This window comes from Huiozyma naganishii, chromosome 12, assembly GCF_000348985.1.
Source record: "Huiozyma naganishii CBS 8797 chromosome 12, complete genome".
Lineage (NCBI taxonomy): Eukaryota > Fungi > Ascomycota > Saccharomycetes > Saccharomycetales > Saccharomycetaceae > Huiozyma > Huiozyma naganishii.
In genome coordinates, this window is record NC_035933.1 from 60,332 (window position 1) to 82,322 (window position 21,991).

Below are 21,991 nucleotides of genomic sequence, written 5' to 3' on the forward strand. Positions count from 1 at the left end.
CTCTCAATACACAACACACACAACACACATATATATACGCTAGTACATACAAGCTAGTATCGCTTTTTGGATAGTTCACTCTCCCTGGGTCTCCCCTCCCGCGTTGACATTTTGCGCGATGAGGTCGACGATCCGTTTCGTCATCGGCAAGTTCAGCCACGCGGGGATGTACGCCTCGACTTGGTCGAACTTCTTGTGTGGGATCTTCATGAACGGGTCCTCGAAGGGCCCCGTCTTCAACTGCAGGAAGATATCCGTGTTCGCTTGCTTGCCCTCCGTGTTTGCTTGCTTGCCCTCCGCCTTCACGATCCCAGCAACGTACTCGAGCACTTCCTGCGGCGTCGGAGACTCGTACTCTGCCGTGTACGATTGTGTGATCAGTTTCTGCAATTGTGCTGGGGTCAAGTCCGAACAGATCCCGCGTAGGATATCGATATCCTCCGTCGTGTACTTCTTCAACTGCAGAAGCTTCGATGTCTGCGTCAGATGCTGTAGGCAGTCCGCGCCGTCGACAAGCCCATGCGTCTTGCACCACTCCTCCAACCGCGTGATGTTGTAGTTCAATTGCAACCCGCGCTTCCAGGATAAGAAGTTCCTCTTGATGATCAAGCTGTTGAAACAGATCGCGTCGACGTACGTCAGCAGAGTCGTCACCACTTGTCGGAACACCTCGTGCTCAATATGGAACGATTTCATACACCAGTAGATGTTGTTGAAGAAAGTCAAGATGTCATCCATCGTGTACTCCTCGTTGTGGCTGAAAAACTTGTTCAAGAACCCACCGTTCTCCGCGACACTGAACCCGGGCAGCGACTCGGACAATACGATCGCGGGGATCGCCTTCTTTTGCAACTCCTTCTGTAACTTCTTCATCCAGATATTGTAAATGTTGTAACTTAAGGACTCGAAATCCTCCTTCAATTCAGTCACCAACGAGACGTACTCATCGTACTCCTCCTTGTTCATGTCCTCCTTAAAGGATTCCTGTGTCAGGATCGAGTGGTGTGCAAAAAGTACGAACAGGTACAACTCACGCACATTGGCAAGCCAAAAGGCACCGCTGGGAATAAGGTGTTCCCCCTTCAAAGTGGTAACCACTCGTTGAATCGTAGTCAACACTTGCGCCAAGAAATTCTCGCTCTGCTTCGTCAACCCAAACCGCCACATCTCGCTCAATATGATGATTAGGATCCGCGCAGGGTACACCACGTCCCGCCTGCTCAACTGGATCGCCACGCCAGAGTCTGGCACTTTGAACCCCTTCAACAGACCCTCAGTAATCTCCTCGTTCAACGCGTCTGTGTCCTCCAGCAAACGGAACAACTCGTCGTTGATCTCTTCGACAGACGCACCGACTAGTGGTGCACCTTGCGAGATCATCCCATCGACAGTGTGCTCCTCGATGAACTCGTTTGTCAACACTCTGCTCTCACTCGACATCCTAGCACCGGGACTGTGTGGAATAACACTGGTGGTGACAGTCCCCAGGGCAATACTGTTCTGCAGACGAACAATCTCCTCCTTAAGAGACTTCACCTCGTTTTGAAGATCAGAATTCTGTAACTTGTAATCATTCAACTCCTTTCTAGCGGTGTCCAACTCCTCAAGCGTCGCAAGCGATTCCTGTTTTAGAACACCGTGCCTTGCCGTCATTTCGGCAATCTCACGCTCATACCCTTCAATAGACTTGTGTGCGGCCAACAATTGGTCGTCCAAATCTTTCTGTTTCGTGACGAAATCGGACTGCTGGTCCTCGATCATCTTGCTATGTTCCAGTCTCTGCGATTCAATCGAGTCCCTCAAAGTGGCAGTTTCATCCAGCTGTTTTTGCAAGGCAACCAACCTAATGTGCATTTCCTTGTTCTCACGCACTTTGGCGGCCAAGTTCTCCGTCAACTCAATCACCTTGTTTTCCAACTTGTAACTGTTCTCTTGCAACTTGTTGACACTCTTCGCCTCCGCCTTCAATACCTTCAATTTAGCCTCCGCGAAACGTCTTCTAATACGCGACTGGATAACAACAGCACAACGTCTCCGGAAGTTGAAACGTCTCCGAGGTTGGAAAGCCCTGACTCTGCTTTGGATCGACACGGCAGCTTTTTGTTCGTACATCTCGCGCAGATGTGTCTCCGCAAGACGTCTCTTGATCCTTCTTTGAATCTCAGCGACGCTTGACAACACTTGTTCCGTCTCTAAACGCACCGTTTCACCACGGTACAGTCTCTGGATGTCAATAGCCAAGTTAACTCTCATCTCAGTCTCCACCGTGGACCTGACAACGACACCTTTGACCAAAGAGTGAAGTTTCGCAATCGATTTTTGAATCCGCAAGTACTGCTTGCGGTGGTACTTCGCCCTGATCTTCTTTTGAATCATGATAATCGCATGGTTCATCTTATCAGTTCTTAACTTTTCCAAATACGCCAACATCCCGGCTTTGAAGAATATCTTCGTATTACCGATTTGGTACTTTGTCTTGTCCTGCACTGTAACGTTTAAGATTTTCTTACACAGAGCAATGATATCGTCTTCGCTCGTGTTCTCGTTCCTGAAAATACTAGCCCACTCATCAGGAGAGGTAAGGATATAGTATCTCAGAATAAACTCGTCAAAAGTCCACCGTGATGGGAACCCAGCACAGGATATTCTGATTGTTTCTAAGACACCACAGGCCCTCAATTGGGATAGAACCATCAGATTATCAAACACCCAGGCCTCCTTGTCGTTGTTAGGCTTGATGCAGCGGATGTAGTGGACGTTGGTCGAGTTGATTGTAGTCATCAGTTCAATCAGAGACTGTTTGAACATAGACCCCAAGGTAGGTTTCCTGTTGGTCGCTCTCATAGGGCCCGGTCGTTTAGCTACCGCGCCCTGTTTCTCTTGTTCCTCCTTTTTAGCTTCTTCCAGCTTGGCGGCCTCTAATTCCATGTTTTGCAAGATATTCAACAAAGACTCGTTCGTGGAAGCCTTGAGGACCTCCAAATGGCCATCGGAGACGGTGTCCCTGTTCTTTTCAATAAACCCTTCAGTGTCGTAAGCAACTTCGTGGGCATAATGCGCAACCACGAACTTGGTCTGGCCAAATCTAGGCTTTGAAAAGACTCTGTTCGTTGGAGGTTTGTCCAAAGTCTGGTACAATTTCTGCGTCCAGGACTCATCAGAACCCGCGGGTAGTCTACTCTCCTCGTCAAGCAGCGACAGGATACCTATCTTGTTTTCGATAAGGTTAATGCACGGTTGGTTGTCGTTGAACTCGATGAACGACCACTCTATTTCCTCCTTGACGTATTCTTCCTGTTCCAGTTTGAACACATGTTGGTTGAATTCCTGTTGCAACTTCTCGTTCGCGTAGTTGATACAAAATTGTTCGAAGGAGTTCTTTTCGAAGTGCTCGAACCCGTAGATGTCCAGGACACCGATGAATGATTTCACTTGGTTGGTGACCGCAGGGTTACACAGCACCGTGTTAATGTTGGCGACCAGCCAGTCAAACAATGCAGAGTATATGAACTTCGCGACGGAATCTCTCGCAACAACCGCTTGGTTGAAGTTCAGATTCGAAACGATCTTTTCCCCCCTCGTCACAATTTGCTTCTTCGTGGTCCATTTCGCGAAATTGAACGTGTCAATCCCCAACAGTTCACAAGCTTTAATCAAGTTTGGTTCTTCGGAGGACAACGAAGCGTCCGTTCTGCCCTTTTTAACCTCGATGTTACCGATGTGAAGCAGCGCGGCTAGGATCTGGAAGATCCCAGCACGCGCAGTCTCGTCGATACCGACCAGTTGCAACGCGTCCACAGTAATAGAGTACTCCTTTGCATCGTCCATCCCCTTGATCTTGGTGTCGCCGCCCTGGTTCGTGTACGCGAAATCCTCCGCGTCTGTCAAGTAAAGTTTCGCCTTCTCGTCCGGGGTCAGACCTGCAAGCAACTGGTAAAAGATATGGTAGTTCCTTTCCGTTGGTGGTTGGTACACCAATCTGGACCTTTCCAGCAAGTAAGTTCTAATCTTGGCGCCGATGATCGAGGTTTTGTCGTTGAAGAGAATCTCCAAGTACTTCCCGAACCGGGACGAGTTGTCGTTTCTTGTGGTCTTGGCGTTCCCAAACGCCTCCATGATCGGGTTTGTTGCGAGGATCTTCTGCTCCGTCTCGGACATCTCTGCTTGGTGCTGCAAGTTGCCCATGTTGGAGGACATCTCCTCCTCGACGGACGCGAAGTACCGCATTATGTACTTCGCCGAGACCGTCTTCCCTGCCCCAGACTCCCCGCTGACAACAATCGTCTGGTTCTCGTGGCCGTTCTTCATGAGGCGGTACGCCTCCTCCGCGATCGCGAACAAGTGCGGATCCATCTCTCCCCTGCGCTTCCCAGCGTACGCCTCGATCATATCCGGCGAGTACAGTTGGTCAACCCTATCGAACGGGTTCGTCGCAATCAGCACAATCCCAGAGTACGTGTATATATTCAATTGAGCGTATCGCTGCTTAATAGCGTGCAGCACCGCGGGTTCGTTCAAGTACGACAGCGAGGTAAGGTCCTCCGTCGCCTCCAGAATCGGCGGGTTCCGCAGCAAAGGAAGCTGCTCGTCCTTGTCATCGGTCAGCGAGTCCACCTGCACGTCCACCACAGTCCCATCCTCGAGGGCAAGCTGCAGCGCGTACTTCCCGTCCTCGAACTTGTTCCTCGTCACCTCGCATCCGATCCAGCCCTGCTCTTTGCTCGGGAACCAGCACCGCGTGCCAACTTCAAACGACATAACGGAGAAGCACACTCTCTTTCTGAGGTATTAGTAGGTCTCGCAGAGTCGACGGGGTGCCCTGGCTGCGACGCGTTGACGCCCTGTGTCGTGGCATCGGGAGAGGAATCGCGATATTTCAGTGTTTACTGAGATCTGGGTTTCGTAAGCGATTTACCCGAATTTTACCCGATTTTGACACAAATTCCTCGACCTCGAGGGCCTCGAGAGCAGGTCGACGATAAGAACGGGACCGTTCTGAGGGTTCTGAGGGTTCTGAGGGCTCAAGGACTGTTGATCTGGTGCAGTTGGAGTTGTGTAAGAGTGGGTTGTTGGTCAGACGCTCCTTTTGTGCCGGTCTTTTGCGTATTTGAGTGCAATTTTATGATGGATTCCGTGATGGATAGGAGGGGCAACGTCAGGAGGAGGCCCTCGTCGGCTTGTCTCGTTGCAGATAGGATGTACTGTAGTGGTGGTGTGGAGGCTGGGGGTGACGGAAGGCTGGGAAGCCCTGCGCTGCTTAGAAGGCCCCCGCAGAGCGACTCTCTGGCCGGTACTGCTGCTTCCGCTGCCCTTTTGAGACGGGCCCCCGTTATTGCGGTTAATGATAAGCCCGTGCTCTTTGCACGCTCGGCCCCTGGATCGAAGGCGGGGCACAGACGGTACAGTCCCACCTTTGAGTTTGGGGCCGTGGAGGATGACGAGAATGACGATGACGGCGGGTCTTTCAGCTCTTTGCACGATAAGTTCTCGATGGAAATCGCAGGTGCAGGATTCTACAAACAGATGAACAATTACTCTTCCGCCTTTGGCGGTGATTTCAGCACTTTCAGCTTCGAGGAGCCGCAGGCGGTGGGTGTTACCGCAGGATCAAGTTCCAGCAGTATTGGGTCAGCCCTCGAGTGCGGTGGCCCTTGTACCCCACTAAGGGACAGCCATAGGAGACGTTCTTCGACTGCAACGGTGTCCTCTGCGTTCAAATTGCACTCCAGAAGTGATATATACGGGAAACAGAGGCACAAGAGGACGATGTCCAGTAACAACAATTCGCAAGCAAAGAGACTCGTCCAAGAGTTTTTGAAAGTCGATAAGGATCCATCACCCCCAAGGAGAAACTCGTCGTCGCAACTCAACAGCTCATCGAGTCTGGTGTTTGAAAATCTGCTGTACAGAGAGCTGGATCATTCGTCAAAGTACAGTATGTCCGCCGTGGCCAATGAAAGCGAGAGGTCGCTTCCGAGAACACCATTTACTGATAGGAACCTGGCCTCCGCTGTGTCATCTGCATCGATTGTCGGCACACCGTCTACTTCAGGCGACCATTCCAGCCCACCACAGTCGCGGGAATCGGACATATTTTCCAGTTCCCCCGAGATGGACTCCTCAGCCTCCTCGCTCGATGTCCAGGTCAAGAAATCGGTCAAGCGTAAGATCCCATATAAGGAACACATCCCAACGGCGATCCACCAACTCGAATTGAAACTAAGGGATCAAGTGCAGCGGAAGATCGTCGCTGATGAATCCCGTCTAATCGATAATCTGAACAAATTCGACACGCTGACGACGGACGTGGCACAACTGCGAGACCAGATTTCGACTCTGAAGATGGCAATCAAAGACACGTACCTACCAAAAATACGACGCAGCTTTGACCCAAAAAATAGCGAATCCTTCATCCACACTTTACAAGATAACGTGAACACCGCGGTGCAGGAACTGGAGGTCCTCGAGAAGAAAATGCAGCATTACCAACGGAAGGTCGCTCAGCAGAAGGAAACGATGAAAACTCTAGAGAGCCTCATCAACATGGGCAACACATTAAGAGAGGTGAAACGCAATACCAAATCTGTGTACAAATACAGGTACGTTCTGTTCGACCTGTGTATTCTCTCATTCGCCATCTACTTTGTCATGCTGCTTCGAAGCCTGTTCTGGTAGCCCGTTTGTGATCCAATATCACCCATTTACAGTCCGGTTACTTATTTTTTCCCAGCCTTATACCATTAATCCCGGACCCTATAGACACTACTCGTACGTAAACGATTAGATATTGACAGACACTCAAACACATCTATATTCTTTCCCCGCCTTACTGCTTAGTCATTGACACCGAATAATATATATATAAGAAAAATTATATGTACTCTGTGTAACAGAAGCATTCTTCTCTCAAGTCTAGTAGCAAGCATACACAAAACTCTCGCTCGTCCAGGATGTCATCGACTGCTGAACAGATTGCTAAAAATGCCCGTTTTGCCGGGAATGTTTTGAAGACGCTAAGTAACGAAGACCGTTCCACGATCCTGTACAAGATACACGACGCTTTAAAGGCTTCTAAGAATGACATCGAAAGGGCTAATAAACTGGACTTGGCTGCTGTAGAGGAGACAGGTCTGTCCTCGTCGCTTGTGAAGAGGTTAGATTTGTTTAAAGGTGACAAGTTCGATACCATGTTACAAGGTATCAAAGACGTCGCTGATTTACCAGACCCTGTCGGTAAAGTCAACTTTGCGAGAGAGCTGGATGAAGGTTTGACATTGTACCAAGTGACCTCCCCAATCGGTGTGCTGCTAGTCATCTTTGAATCTCGTCCTGAAGTGATTGCCAACATTACCGCTTTGTGCATAAAGAGTGGTAACGCTGGTATCCTGAAAGGTGGTAAAGAGTCGTTGAACACTTTCAAAGAAATGGCCAAGATTATTAACGGCACGCTGGCCGATAACGAAAAGACCACTGGCGTCCCAGTGAATGCTGTCCAGTTGATACAAACTAGACAAGATGTGAACGATTTGCTAAGCCAAGACGAATTGATCGACTTGGTCGTTCCAAGAGGTTCCAACGCTTTGGTCAGAAACATCAAGAACAACACCAAGATCCCAGTCCTGGGGCACGCAGATGGTATTTGCTCTGTTTACATTGACGAGAAAGCGGACTTGGTCAAGGCAAAGAGAATCACAGTCGATGCAAAGACGAACTATCCAGCTGGCTGCAACGCCATGGAGACCCTACTCATAAACCCTAACTTCCCTTCTTGGACGGATGTTCTGACCAATTTGGCCGAGCACGGCGTCACTCTGCATGTCACCCAAGAAGTCAAGGATGCATTAAAGGAGCAAGGCAAGTTGACAGGGGAAACTGCTGATAAAGTAGTCGACGCTAACGAATCCGTCGATTTTGACAAAGAATTCTTATCCTTGGACTGTGCTGTCAAATTCACCCCCACGGCGCTCGACGCTATTCAGCATATCAACTTGCACTCCTCCAAGCACACGGATTGCATTGTCTCCGAGGATAAGCCAAATGCAGAGAAATTCTTAAAAGCGGTCGATTCTGCGGATGTTTACTGGAACGCATCGACAAGATTTGCTGATGGGTTCAGATACGGGTTTGGTACAGAAGTCGGGATTGCCACGTCGAAGATCCACGCCCGTGGGCCAGTGGGTCTTGATGGGTTGGTCATATACCAATACCAAATCAGGGGTAACGGGCAAGTTGCCGGAGATTACCTGGGCGCTGGTGGTAACAAAGCTTTTGTGCACAAGGAGATTGACGTGAAAACTGTTACGTTATGAAATCGCCAATCCTACGATTCATGAACAGCTGGAGATACGTGTAAACGTTTCATCGACTAGAATATGTTAGTATATGATACATATGTGATTTAAGCGCAGCGAAGCAGTTGTATATTTGCTCTCTCCTCCGCATACCCACGATTTTCTTTTCTTTTCGGTCCCTTCATTGGAATGACTATTGAAATGTATGTGCTATATTTGAGATTAGTTTTCAGTTGTCTGCTGTTCAGCAGGTTGTAAGTTTGTCTCCTCCTCAAACTCAATCTCGACTCTAGGCCGTTTAGCCTTAGGAGCCTTGGTTTTCTTTCTCTTGTTGGAATCTGTTTTCTCGTCCTCGTCACTGCTCTCATCAGAGGAGGAGGAATCATCTTCATCAGAGGAGTACTCACTATCAGAATCGGCCAACCATTTTTCTAGATCGTTAACGTCAACGTACTCGTTCTCCTCATCAGCAGCCACATACTCAACTTCACCATCATCGCTCTCCTCCTCTTCATCCCAGTCCTCCAAATCTTCGTCCACTTCCTCGTCCTCGTTTTCGTCGTCCAGCTTCCCAAGAACTTTTTTCCAGACTTTCTCGTCCACGTTCAATGGCTTGTCACCGTACGCACCAGACTTCAATCTATCCAGCAACTCCTTCTCAATAGCCTTTTCGATCTTAGCAGCGGACAACGCTTTCCTTTCCCTGTTCTCCTCTCTCCTCTTGACCTTCGGCGCGACGCCGACGTAGTGCCTCTCGTCCTCCCTCATAGCGAGCCTCCTCTCTGTGATAGCAACCTGCGTCAATTTCGTAAACCTCTGCTTACATTTGTGTTTGAAGAAGTTATTCCAGTGCAGCAGATGCTCATCGATCTGCTTCAAAGCCGTCACGTAGTTCTTCGACAACTTAATCTTCTCCCACAGTTTCGCCGGTGTGTGCGCTCTCTCGGGAGTCTTGATGTACAGGTATATCCGACCCTTGTCACTCCTCACCGTCGCATATTTAGAGTTCGCCAGCGGACAGGACTGCCTCGTGCACAACCCAGTCACATTATACGGGTCCCGACAGAAATGCTGCCCGTTCCGCGTCTTGATCCTGTGCGAGCAAAAACTCTGGCTAATCACCTGCCATACAATCTCATCGGTGGACATCGTGCAATTTTAACCCTGGATAGTCCCTCGCTCACACACACCTCAGCAACTCAGCTGGGTATCAATTCAATGTATACCTTGCTATATACGTAACAGGCCTCAAAATTCGATGCTCATCGCAAAATTTTTTTTTTATTGCAAAAAAAATTTTCAGTCACTTTTTACGGTTTTTGTCCAAGCCCTAGTTTCTGGTTTCTAAACCCTAATTTCCTCGAATTTTTGTGAAACTTTCGATGAAGTGGACGATGAGCAACGAACCAGGACAGTTTTTGGGAGGTAGTGGAGGGTCCAGAGGGTCGCTGAGGTTCTCCCTGTGTGCAATTGGGTACCTGCCGGTGTTTGATACTTAATTCTCTCTTTTTGGTGATGGTGTTTGCAAAACTATACTCTTCAATAAGCCGGTCTGAGAACTCCGGGGATTCCCTGCTGGGCGGCGCGTCCTCTGGTTCCTCCTCGACGAATTCGAGGGATTATCCTATAGAGCTGGCCATCTCTGTTGAGTCCCCGCCTTGTGTGATGTACGGTACTGCCACGGAGTCCTCAGGGGCCCTGCTGAGCGGGGTTTTTACTCTGACGGTAAAGGACCCGCATGGACGGAAAGGTAAGCATAATTCCGATACGTTGGGTGATGAGCGTCTTGCGGCGACCAACAGTGCCGATGCTAGTGATAAGCGAAGGAGTGGGCTTTTCAGTACATTCTCGAATCTGGCAATCACCAATTCCAACCAGGGGAATCAAGCTGGTTTCAACGCCGCACAGTCCAAACCCAAGATTATGTCTGGGTATACAAAAGTCAAGGTGAAAAGTGTCACATTGTCCTTGGTGCAGAGAGTACATTATCAAAAGCCATTTGTACCGGACACGAGTGCTATTCAAAACTGTGCAAACTGTAAGAATAAAATAACCAACATGAAAGTATGGCAAATCCAAACAATGGTGCTTGATAAAACCGTCGGGGTGCACTCGTACCCGTTCTCATACCTGGTACCTGGATCTGTCCCGTCTACTTGTGGGTTGGGATTCAGTGGTGAGACTAGGGTCTCGTATGAACTCTGCGGTGTCGTGACGTATTACTCCCCACACTATGGAAAGCAGAAGGAGCCAAGGGAAACTTCGCTGCGAGTTTCTATACCTATACCAATAACAAGAAGTATCACAAGGGGTCCCGATAAGAACTCTCTCAGGGTGTTCCCGCCGACAGAATTGACAGCTGCTGCTGTATTGCCCAACGTGATCTATCCGAAATCTACATTCCCCTTGGAGATGAAACTGGATGGGATTTCGTCCGATGACAGAAGGTGGAGGATGAGGAAGCTTTCCTGGAGGATAGAGGAGACAACACGAGTCAGAAGCAACGCCTGTAAAGTTCACACTAATAACCTGTCGCAATTGGAGCAAGAAATACAGAGGAAGGAAATTGAAAGAAGTAAGAAACCTGCCCAGGCTATCAAACGGTACGGAGATATTGGTCCCCAAATTCGAGTATCTGTGGCGTCACCTGACAACATGCCTGTAGCGGTAAATTTGAATAACACGGGGGTCAGTACAGGTCGCAATGCAACCCCTCTTGGCCGGTCTGGGGAAGCCAACAATGCTGAACGAAGGTCGAATGAACCTCCGCATCAGCAACAGAGGAGAGCTACAAACAGTAATGGGATGAGAGATAACGATGACGATGATGAGGATAGCAATGATGCAGATACACATTTCATTCACCCAAGTGATGATGCTCTAAGGCAGGAAATTCTAGAACAACAGCAAAGAATCAAGGAGGAGCAACTGCGGAGAGAAATCGCAAAGAATAACAGTACTTTGTTCACGGAAGAGATAAGGATTGTTTCAAAGGGAGAGATCAAAAACGGCTGGAAGACTGACTTTGATAACAATGGGAAAATAGAGCTCGTTACGGATATCGATTGCATGGCGCTGAACTCTGGCGTGTATAACCCGTTGCTACATGCTTCAACGGCAAACCCACATGTTGAACCAAAGAGAGCGCCAATAACAATCGCAGGAGATATACAGGACCCTAATCTGGGTATTTATGTCTCACACGTTTTGGCTGTCGAGATAGTGGTTGCAGAGGAAACGTTACAGTACTCGAACGGACAACCCGTTAACAAGAGCAAGAGCGATAAATTGAAATCGCCGCCCAATTCTAACAATATTGAACCGAACAATGCGGATCAAAGACTCGCTGAACTATCCCCCATGTTCGCCAACCGGAACACACCAAAAGTGCGATTGGTATCGGAGGAGGGCGACTTGAGTCCATCTACTTCTCGTAATAGTTTGAACGGATCGCACGCTGCACCAGGACCCAAAATAGTCAGCGTTCCAACCGGAGCTGCTCGTGTTCTTCGGATGCAGTTCAGATTGAATGTCACGGAACGGTCCGGTCTTGGTATATCGTGGGACGAAGAGGTGCCTCCCATATATCAGGACGTTAAGGATAAGGCCCCACCTTGTTACGAAAACGTGAGCAAGGGCACAGTGATCTCCCATGTGGACTTGGGTGTTGTCGACGGGGACGAAAACGTCGATGAATTTGGAGATGCACCCCAGTTGAGAAGAGTCAAGAATAGTGACCTGCCAATAAAGATCACGCCTCCGCCGGTGGCCTACCATGGAGGCAGCAGTAGTAGTACCAATAACAACGAGAACGGTCACCTGTTGACTACTGTCCAGTCGCCACAGTTAGAACCTATCATCAGTCTGCAGGGGAACGTCCCCTTCCGAGGCCAGGTGCTAACCCCTGCCAACACGAGAAATGTTGCTGTGAGAAATGTATCCGAGCTCTTAGACACAGACAGGATAACTCAATGATATATTCGTCTGACTGGTTCAACGGAAGTATCAGAAATATAGTAATAAAATGTGGACATTTAAGTCGTCTTTACATACCATTTATAAAAATTACAGATATTAACGATAATAGTATTATGTTGAGCTGACATTGAAGAGTCAATACACAATATCAGAGTCTGCAATAGACCATTTAGGTAACCAGTTCAAATAGGCGTAGTTCGAGTTTGGACCGTCCATACCAAATGAGATTGGAGAGAACCAGTAGAACCCAGCCAAAAAGATGACAAAGTAAGAGACGTAGATGGCCACTCTCAATTTCGAGGGGATTCTTGCCACGCACTGGACATGAGCCTTCAATAGGACATCGAAATAGTAAGCGAGGATGATAAGGGCAAAGTACAGCGCGGGCAAGTAGTGGTGGACGTAAGTGACTCTCGACATGATAACGAAGGGCACGTAATGTAATCCCCATGCCAGCAATGGGTACAACCCACCCATCAAAAACACGTTTTCGTCGTCGTTTGTGTGGAAGACCGGTAACTGTCTCATCCATCTTAAAAACAGAACAACCACGGTGACCATCATGGCGAGCACGGCCACAGTGGACGGCCATGTTGAGAACGGCAAACCCAACAAGTAGTACTTGACAAAATCGTCATCCCAGCCACACAGTCTCAAACCGATGTTCAAAGTGGGCCATTGCCAAGCAGAAGAGGCCAAATGGTCGAACTTTTCCTCATCAGGGATCAAAGCGTTGTTTGTTGCCATCATGGCCAAGTTCAAATGAACGAAATCCTTCAGGAACCCAGTGCGTGGGTACTCGAAGTTTTCTGGTCTTGGTGGTAGGATATCATTTTCGTTTGTTTCAATGTTCCACCATGTCCGTTTGTCCCTTCTGAATGGGTTCTTCACACAGGCGACTTCGGACTGTCTGAACCCCCATTCCGGTAGACTGGACCCCGTTTGGGCCAAGTAGCAGCCAATCTCTTTGCTTCTGATACGGAAGGAGGTGGTCAACGGGTGGAGTTTGTTCTTATCCTCATCACCGACTTGGTCCATGATTTCAATGACCCAGTAATCGAATGGGTCACCGATCTCATCGGTCCCGTACGCGGACACCTCGTAGTCGTTCTTGCTCACTGGAGCTGAGACAGGGTGGGTGTGCAGGTTCTTACCCGTGTTCTTGTGGACCAGTCTGTAAGTCTGTTCGTTCTGTACGTACTCGATGTCAGTTTCCTCGTTATTCCAAGCGGGCAAGTCTCTCGTACGTTGGAATATCCAATCGTTGTTCGCGTCGCTGTAAGAGTAACAGGTAACTTGTTGTTGTGTCGAACCTTCTGGGTATGTTTGTACGTGAGAGTGTAGCAAAGCGCCACCTAAAGCCTGGTTTTTAATGGAGATTGTGGAGGAGCCGAGGGAGATGTCACGAGGACCCTCGCCGACGTTGGTGCCGATCAAGTTAGCCTGGAACAGGGAGGGCATGTTGGCGTCCCCCGTACCGGTGTGTGACAAAAGGATGAAATGGATCTTGAAGCAGATCAAAAACACGGCCGTGGGGAAGACGATCAGTCCGACAATTCTGGCTAGCCAGTGTGCACCATACTTCTTCCAAGTCATTTTCTTTTCGCCCAAGAGGTTCCAAAGGTCAGCCACGGTGTACATTCCGACCAGCGTGATGATGAACAGGCCTACCATCTTGACGGAGATTGCGCACCCCATGGAGATCCCTGTCAACCCGAGCCACTTGTACCATTTTCTGGTGAAGGGTTGTTTCCTCTGGTTATGGAACATGACGAAACAGTAGAAACTGGCGACGGTGAAGAACAAAAGCATCGAGTCCAGTAGGATGAACCTTCCCAGGGTCAAGTAGCTCGGTTCGAAGCACACGAGCGCAGTGAATAACCATACCACTGGCAGCGAAAACCCGATCGCCTTCGCTGTGAAGTACGAGACGGGGACACACAGAGCGGAGAACGCCGCGTTGAATATTCTCATCTTAACGTAGTCAATGTACTCCGGGTACTCTTGTCCCGAGGGGAAATCCCACGACCCGTTGTAGCCGGCAATGTAACCGGACAAACCGACAAGCATCTTCCCCAAAGGTGGGTGAACATCATGGTAAAACTCGTGTCTCAGGTAGTACGACCCGAACTTACCGAAATGCGCTTCATCCCACACGACGTGGTTATTGGCGCCAATTCTGTACATTCTGACAAAAGTACCGAGCAGCGTGAACAAGATCGGCATAGCGACAGCCTCGAGCAGCAGCAGCGGGCTTCTCCCCGCGGCAGAGCGTGTTTTGGACACATCTTCCTGCTCACTCGCAGAGGACTGCTTCCCTGACAGCTTCCCTCTCGCCCTCAGGGTATCCTGGGAGATACCCTCTTCGAACGCAGTGGACGACATTCCCTGTGTAATTGTAGTTGGTTGCTTTTTCGACAGTCCAAGAAGCGATCGGTCTTGTTCCACACGAATTGAGAAGACTCTACTACTCTCAGACAGTGGACCAACACTCAAACTGTGCAATCCTCGACACGTTACCAGCTGCTTCTGTGGAACTTACGTGTCATCATTCCACTGAAATTTTGTTCATTCCGTGGGAAGTGACAAAAATAACAAATCTTGCACCCGGACACCGCATACAAAACACGCCCGACCGCCAGACACAGAGCGACAGCGACCCAATGCTCCCAGCAGAGGGTCCCAACACCAAATATAACTGAACCTGACGTTCAGACACACCTGGACTAGTCCCTGCAGCGGTGACCCAACGGTCGCTGGTCGACACGGCGTGCCCTGACCGGTTCCGCGGAACAGTTACCCGAATGAGCAGCAAATCCTGCGTCGCGACACATAAAAGGACCAGAACGCAGTCGTCGAGCAGGCTGTTCAGGACTGTTCCTCCTGTCTCTTGCACAGAGACCTTCCACATGACCTCAGGGGGGTCAAGAAGCGGGCGGTGTGCATACTCTCTCACACGCCGGCCGTGATACTACAGGGCGTGCCGTTTGGAATAGTTTTACTATTATTCTGGACGGTGCGTTCGTTGCTCCCCAGAGCAATAATTAAGAGGTCTTTACATATTTCCCATACGAGAGGACGGTGTCACTTTGCGTGCGCCGCTGTATTGTCTACTAGCGTATTCATTCGTGAATATGGGAAAGGTACTATCTTAACATTTTCTTATCCGTGTATACTTTGCGTAGTGCAGTACAGCTCGAAACTCTGCCGTTGTGACCGCCGCCGTCGCCGTAAGCCACATGTAAGAGAGACGCCAACCGTGGTGTCTGTGTCTGTCACTTGACATTGGGATTTTTGGCACTGGAAAATTTTTTCACTTTGACTGAGCCCATCATAAACTGCTAATTCTTCGATGAGCTGAGTTTTACTTGTGTCTTGAAACTGCCCATAGCTCGTAACCCCCCCCCCCCCCAAACCACAATGGATTTCGAGAAGAAAGAGCACCCTGAGTTCCCCACTGTCAACAAAGCACACGTCGAGCAAGTCATCGTCCCCGAATTGAGCCAATGGTGCTTGACTAACGGTGTCGCATTGGCGTCGAGCGAAAACGTGTACACCGCAGTAGCAGCCCCGACAACGGTGTTCCCAACTCCTGTCCCACGGGCAGCCTACCAGTCCGCGAAACAGTTGCAGAAACCGTTCAACAAGCTGTACGCGCAAATCGCCAACTCTAAATGGCTTCTCAAGGAGACCAAGAGCCTCGCCAAGGCGGACCCGGAATTCACAGGCAGGCTGTTCAAGCTGTACGAGGACCGCACCGCGAAATCAAAGCAGACGCTAAAGTATGGTATCTTCCGCTCGGACTACTTGATCGACCACAAGACTGCATCCGTCAAGCAGGTCGAGTTCAACACCGTTTCCGTGTCCTTTGGCGGTCTGTCCTCGAAAGTCGGTGAACTGCACTCGTATTTGAACGTGATGGGGAAGTACGACGTTGCAGGGAAGTCCTTCTACGAGCCCGGTGAATTGCACGTCTCTGAATCCATCGTCTTCCTTGTGAAAGCACTTGCCGCAGCGTTGACCCTATACAAAGTCGACACCGAGGATACCGCTGCAAAGAGGGAGCAGGACGATAAAGTCGTCTTGTTTGTCGTGGAACCAAAGGAATTGAACCTTTACGATCAGAAACTGCTCGAGTACAACTTGTTGAAGCTGTATGGTATCAACTCTCTGCGTGCCACTTTGGATGAGGTCAAGACCGAGTTCACTTACGGCAGGGACAACAGACTTGTCCACAAGAAAACGGGCAAGGAGGCCGGTGTCGTCTACTACAGAACGGGCTACGACGTACGTGACTATGCCAAGGAGGACCACTGGGACGCCAGGGGGTTCCTGGAGGAGTCCTTCGCCGTGAAGGCCCCTGACCTATCGGTCCAGTTGGCAGGGACAAAGAAGATCCAACAATTGTTGACTGAAGATAAAGTCATCTCGAAATTCGTCGACGATGCAAAGACCAAGAAGGAACTGATGGACAGTTTCGTTAAGATCTACCCATTGGACAACTCGGAGCAAGGTAAGCTGGGCAAGAAATTGGCTTTGGAGAAGCCCGAGAATTACGTTTTGAAACCACAGAGAGAGGGCGGCGGGCATAACGTTTACAAGAAGGATATCCCCGCATTCTTGAAAGGCATCAAAGAGGACGAATGGGATGCGTACATTCTAATGGAGTTGATCGATGCCAAGCCCACAACGAAGAATTTCATTGTGCGGGACGGCAAACTGTCCACAGAACCTATCATTAGCGAGCTGGGCATTTACGGTTCGATTATCTTTGACGGCGATAACATCCATATGAACGACTACAGCGGGTCGCTACTAAGATCGAAGCTGGTCTCCTCGAACGAGGGCGGTGTTGTTGCCGGATTCGGCTGTATCGATAGCATGTACCTGATGGATTGAATATATATAGAAGGGAAGCGCGCCGATAGAATACATAAGTAATCCCCCTCCCCCAAAAAATAAAAAGATGATGACTTTGTTGTTCTCTACTCTACTAGACAATACCTTTCCCCGTTAGCTCCAACCCCCATTTGGTGGCAGCCACAGTGTTTCCCGCTGCTGACACGATGGAAATAAAGGGAACCAAGTCGAGCAAAGTGGCAGGAATTCCAAACGCCCAAAATAACCCACTGCGGACTTTCTTCAATTCCTTCATTTGAGCCGGCTCACAACCCCTCCACTCCAAGTAGTTTCTTATGTACGCTGCTGCTCTGGAACTTGAATGTAGTAAGTTAACCACAATGGGGCCCACGATGGGGATAAGCGAAATCAACAGGAAGAAAAGGAACCGGCCGACAACGTACAGGATGTGCATAGAGACGGAAATCCTTTTGGACCAGTCAGTATTGACTCCTCTATATGCCGCCGGTTGAGTACTTCTCTGGATACCGGGCCTTTTCATAGGTTTGGAGCATGTCCCCGTATTGTATAACAGTGCCATTTGGAATATTCTATATTGATAAGTGGGCCATATGGTAAGCTTCACGACAAACCCACTGATGGCCTGAGACTGTATGATCCACTGAATGTGTACCAAAATCACACCAATTGGTCCCAACAGGACCATCAATGGCGACAAAAGCGTCATGAGTGGGATATAAATAATAGCCGCTATCACCACAAAGAGAACAAGATGGCAAACCAGGAGAAGCCCTGTCATTTCCCAGTACTTGGATTTCGTGACAACCTCGTAGAAACCCTATTAAAAACCACATGTTAGTATATTAGCTCTTTTTCAACAAGAGGTAATCAAAGTTTCACTTACTTGTAACGGGAAGCTGAAAGTCCTAGGGGTACAGAAGTCCTTCAGGAAATACTCCTTCAGGTAGTACATTCTTCTCCATCTCTGGTTTAGGTACCGTTCAGTAGAGCACCTGAAGGAGTAGTACTCGAGCTGGCTCTTTTCCGAGTCGAAAGTGCGCTCCGCAGCCATTTGTCCTCGTTTGGGAGGGAGTGTTCACACTTGTTTGCTAAAAGATGATTATTGTGATTTATTTAATTACACTGGGGAGCAGACACCCAGGTATACTACTTGATTGAAAGACTGTTCCAAGCTTGCTTCTAAGACAAATGGGGCAGTGAAGAGTTCAATACATTGTTGTCTACGACTGTTTTTAAGTTTTGTGAAGATTATTTCGTATTAGTATTACGTTTATTTATTAAGTATTAGTTGAAAGTATTTAATGTTGAGAATAAGTAATTAGTTGAAAGCTGTCTGCCGGATACTGATGTTTCTCCCTCCTGACAAATTTCGGGAACGAGGCTCTCTTGAACCATTTCTTATTTATACTCTCCAACTCCTCAACGGTTCTTTTGGTCTCCTCCCTTGCCCTTTCCTCCAGAGTCTCCCTCTCTCTAGCGGCCAACAGTTCAGCTCTCTCCTTCAGAAAAGTCTCCATGGACCAGTCCAAATACAGGTCTTGCACCAATTGAGGCAATGCCTCCACTTCTTCCAAAGTGTAAGTCCTTGCGAAAATGCGGAAGACAGCGTCCATGTTGGCGGTAGTCAAATGATAGATACGCTTAGCCATAATTGCAACCAGTCGCTTATTTCGAGTGGCAGAAGTGGTTGTCGCGGAATGAACCAGTTGTCCCATCGCTCAGAGCACCTACCCATATTTTATACGTTTGGGGGAGGCAGCCACCCCAGGACCTGTTACCGCCCTCCCAACGGTACATATGTTTACTACAAACAAGCGCCCACCAACACAGATAAGCAACCGTTCTCCCAACGGTAAATCACACAGCTAAGTGAATACATAAACAAATCGTACGCTGCCAAGACCGAGCCACAGGGCCCCGCGAACAATACCACCCCCGCCATCACGGCCCCGCAAGCACCAAACGAGTAAAGGGTACGGACCCTGTACCGCAACGGCAACGCTACCGGCAACGCTACCATGGCAGCGGCAAGGGACACACCCTAAAAAGCAAAAGTGATCGTCGCAGAACAGGCAAAACAGAAGGAAAAAAAAGGAAGATAGGGTGTCCCTGCGGGTGTTTCTGAGGGTTTCGGTCATTCTCGATTATCTCAGCGGTGCAATTTTCCCGTTTCGGGAACGAGGTTTTTCCGAATTATATAAAGATGGCGAGAACAGGGACAGCAGTAGCTCTTTATCGGCAGCCGTTTGGAGTGTGCCAGGGGTTTACCAGGGTTTTACTGCTTTGTGTTGCGTCAGTCGAGGCATGGTTGTGACTATCAAGGAGTATGCGGACGCAGTGCCGTACCCTAGGTTCCCGAAAAGCGCGCTCTTGGACCTTTCGACGTCGTGTTCGTCGATGGCGTCTTTGAGCACGCTGGATGAGGAGGATGCCTCCGGTAACGCAAACAGTCTGCGGTACATCGAGGCAATGAAGTTGTATGTCATGGACAAGGCCGCGTTCCTGCGACGGTTCAGTGTCGATGAGGCACACATTATAACGATGCTTAACAAGCAGGAGACGTTGCTCACCGCTGACGTGTCGACTCTGGGGGCCCGCAAGAGAGTCAAGAAGTTCTCTGACTACGAGGTTGTGTTGGAGTTGGGTCAAGGTGCGTACGGGCAAGTCAGTCTCGTACAGAACAAGTCCACGGAGGAGTTTCTCATCCTCAAGAAGATTTTCAAGGAGAGGATACTGCTGGATACGTGGGTCCGCGACAGGAAGTACGGTACTGTACCATCAGAGATACATATCCTGACGAAGTTGACGGAGCTGCCGCACGATAATGTCGTCTCGATGATCGATTTCTTCGAGGATGACGATTTTTACTACGTAGAGATGCCCATACATGGGCAGGGAGACGGGTGCATCGAGTTGTTTGACTTCATCGATATAAGGGACGAGGTCAGCGACTGGGAGTGCAAGCTGATAATCAAGCAATTGGTCTCCGCGATCAAGTACCTCCACGACAGAGACATCGTGCACAGAGACATCAAGGATGAAAACATTATTATGGACGCGAGGGGACACATCCAGCTGATCGACTTTGGGTCCGCTACAAACGCAGTGAGAGGACCCTTCAGGACTTTCTTGGGGACTATCGACTACGAACCACCAGAGGTCGCTCGTGGTGAACCCTTTTTGGGGAAACCACAGGACATATGGGCACTCGGTATTTTATTGTACATTCTCCGCTTTAAAGAACCGCCATTTTTGGACCAGAAGGCAATACTCACGGGGGATTTGAAGTTCCCACAGGGGACATCGGTCAACACCGACTGTATTGACCTCATCAATGCGATACTAAGTCCCCGGGTCGACGAAAGACCCACTATCGATGACATCGTCGAACATAAATGGCTACAATTTTAGGAAAATGAATCCGACCCCCCCCCCCTCCATTTGCATGAAAGAAGTGTCTCTGAAACGTTTCTTCACCAATCACTCATTAAGTAATAATTCTTCAAAACTTCACGAAGTTCACTTTATATACATATATAGTGCTTAGTTCTTCCCATAATTATTAGTACACTTTTTTTATTTGCCTTGTTACTTACATGACCTTAAGCAAGAGGCTATAGCACAGGTCCCCTATGAGTCTATCGGTAGACGATATACTGGAGGATGATACCCTCGGGAGCACCATCTTGCTGGATGCTCCGTCCGCGGTCGATTCAAACTACAGAGAGTGCATGAACCTGCTTGTTAAGGGCCAGCCGAAGGGGGCACTGGAGAGGATGTTTGAACGGGGGGTATTGAACGATGAGGCGCTGGACAGTCCTGCACATTTCACATTGTGCTTGAGTTGCTATTCCAATATCCCAGATTTCGCATCCCTTGGCGTATCCCTGCAGACCGTGGCTAAGAGGGTTTTCGACGTACAGCAGATGAACGACACCATCCTTCATTTGAGGTCAAGAGACGACGCAATGGCGCAATTGGAGAAGTATTTTGTCTGCTTTGTCAGGACTTTGCACTTACAGAACTCAAGAGACCGTCTAGAGGGAACGATACAGTTGCAAAGTAGAATGAAGGATGAGATAAGGGAGTGCAGCGAGGCGATTTTGAACGAGGAGGACGCACTGGTACTAAGAGATATGGTGTACACGTACCTCGTTGATTTGGAAGTTGGCCTACTGCACAATAAGAAGTCGCTGTCTCTTTATGATTCCCTGTGCCTCGGGTTACCACAGTTACGGGACGTGTTGCAACGATACGATACTATGGGTACCACTTTCGAAGACACGATAACAAGGGACCTGGGGCCCCTGCCGAAGCCAAAGAAGACGGCAGCACAGAGGCCAATCTCAGCTGTCACTCCGAAACCAATTACGAACAGGGACGAGTTGCAAGGCGCTATCACTGGCAGTGAACCGGAACGAGAGAAACAAGTCTCTGTGTCCTGGGGAAATTTGGTCCCCACCGCGAAGAAGTACTACTCTGACCACGTAGCCCAGTTTCTTGCAAGGCAGGACCCGCGGATTCTCCGCGCACTGTCCATCTGCCTTCTCCTGCTCGTGATCATCCACAGGGACAAGTTCCGCTCGCACAATTTCCGCCAATTGTTCCAAAGAACGCTTCGAAACTCGCTGCAACAGCTGTGGTACATCACCAAGACCTTGACGAGTGTCTAGCAACCCCAGTCAATGCAATACAGAGACACTGGATGTGCAGGGCTGCGTCTTCGGGTGCACCCTGCCCTGTCTCTGGGGCGTTACCCAGCCGCACAGCGATTTTTTGAGAGGATGAAACGATTTCTCGAAACAGCGAGAGACCGTTGACGTTACCGGGGGAAGAGGGTG

At 49.2% G+C, this 21,991-nt stretch overlaps 11 protein-coding genes across 11 annotated transcripts; 7 read left to right on the forward strand and 4 right to left on the reverse strand.

Annotated features, from left to right (window-relative positions):
- Window positions 1-75: 75 nt before the first annotated feature.
- On the reverse strand, window positions 76-4,758 carry MYO2 (myosin 2; the record flags this gene model as incomplete). The annotated part of the gene is made up of 1 exon (XM_022610634.1): window positions 76-4,758. The coding sequence occupies one exon, from the start codon at window positions 4,756-4,758 to the stop codon at window positions 76-78; it is 4,683 nt and encodes a 1,560-aa protein (XP_022466911.1).
- Window positions 4,759-5,121: 363 nt separating this feature from the next.
- On the forward strand, window positions 5,122-6,675 carry KNAG0L00440 (uncharacterized protein; the record flags this gene model as incomplete). The annotated part of the gene is made up of 1 exon (XM_022610635.1): window positions 5,122-6,675. The coding sequence occupies one exon, from the start codon at window positions 5,122-5,124 to the stop codon at window positions 6,673-6,675; it is 1,554 nt and encodes a 517-aa protein (XP_022466912.1).
- A 275-nt stretch (window positions 6,676-6,950) lies between these two features.
- Window positions 6,951-8,309, forward strand: PRO2 (glutamate-5-semialdehyde dehydrogenase; the record flags this gene model as incomplete). Its single annotated transcript, XM_022610636.1, has 1 exon — window positions 6,951-8,309. The coding sequence occupies one exon, from the start codon at window positions 6,951-6,953 to the stop codon at window positions 8,307-8,309; it is 1,359 nt and encodes a 452-aa protein (XP_022466913.1).
- Window positions 8,310-8,513: 204 nt separating this feature from the next.
- Window positions 8,514-9,440, reverse strand: MAK16 (ribosome biosynthesis protein MAK16; the record flags this gene model as incomplete). Its single annotated transcript, XM_022610637.1, has 1 exon — window positions 8,514-9,440. The coding sequence occupies one exon, from the start codon at window positions 9,438-9,440 to the stop codon at window positions 8,514-8,516; it is 927 nt and encodes a 308-aa protein (XP_022466914.1).
- Window positions 9,441-9,806: 366 nt separating this feature from the next.
- Window positions 9,807-12,266, forward strand: LDB19 (Ldb19p; the record flags this gene model as incomplete). Its single annotated transcript, XM_022610638.1, has 1 exon — window positions 9,807-12,266. The coding sequence occupies one exon, from the start codon at window positions 9,807-9,809 to the stop codon at window positions 12,264-12,266; it is 2,460 nt and encodes an 819-aa protein (XP_022466915.1).
- A 138-nt stretch (window positions 12,267-12,404) lies between these two features.
- On the reverse strand, window positions 12,405-14,654 carry KNAG0L00480 (uncharacterized protein; the record flags this gene model as incomplete). Its single annotated transcript, XM_022610639.1, has 1 exon — window positions 12,405-14,654. One exon carries the CDS (start codon window positions 14,652-14,654, stop codon window positions 12,405-12,407), a length of 2,250 nt encoding a protein of 749 aa, XP_022466916.1.
- Window positions 14,655-15,689: 1,035 nt separating this feature from the next.
- GSH2 (glutathione synthase) lies at window positions 15,690-17,168 on the forward strand (the record flags this gene model as incomplete). Its single annotated transcript, XM_022610641.1, has 1 exon — window positions 15,690-17,168. The coding sequence occupies one exon, from the start codon at window positions 15,690-15,692 to the stop codon at window positions 17,166-17,168; it is 1,479 nt and encodes a 492-aa protein (XP_022466917.1).
- A 94-nt stretch (window positions 17,169-17,262) lies between these two features.
- RRT8 (Rrt8p) lies at window positions 17,263-18,201 on the reverse strand (the record flags this gene model as incomplete). The annotated part of the gene is made up of 2 exons (XM_022610642.1): window positions 17,263-17,967; window positions 18,034-18,201. 2 exons carry the CDS (start codon window positions 18,199-18,201, stop codon window positions 17,263-17,265), a joined length of 873 nt encoding a protein of 290 aa, XP_022466918.1.
- Window positions 18,202-18,496: 295 nt separating this feature from the next.
- KNAG0L00510 (uncharacterized protein) lies at window positions 18,497-19,006 on the forward strand (the record flags this gene model as incomplete). The annotated part of the gene is made up of 1 exon (XM_022610643.1): window positions 18,497-19,006. The coding sequence occupies one exon, from the start codon at window positions 18,497-18,499 to the stop codon at window positions 19,004-19,006; it is 510 nt and encodes a 169-aa protein (XP_022466919.1).
- Window positions 19,007-19,454: 448 nt separating this feature from the next.
- On the forward strand, window positions 19,455-20,561 carry KNAG0L00520 (uncharacterized protein; the record flags this gene model as incomplete). The annotated part of the gene is made up of 1 exon (XM_022610644.1): window positions 19,455-20,561. The coding sequence occupies one exon, from the start codon at window positions 19,455-19,457 to the stop codon at window positions 20,559-20,561; it is 1,107 nt and encodes a 368-aa protein (XP_022466920.1).
- A 221-nt stretch (window positions 20,562-20,782) lies between these two features.
- Window positions 20,783-21,823, forward strand: PEX15 (Pex15p; the record flags this gene model as incomplete). Its single annotated transcript, XM_022610645.1, has 1 exon — window positions 20,783-21,823. The coding sequence occupies one exon, from the start codon at window positions 20,783-20,785 to the stop codon at window positions 21,821-21,823; it is 1,041 nt and encodes a 346-aa protein (XP_022466921.1).
- Window positions 21,824-21,991: the final 168 nt, after the last annotated feature.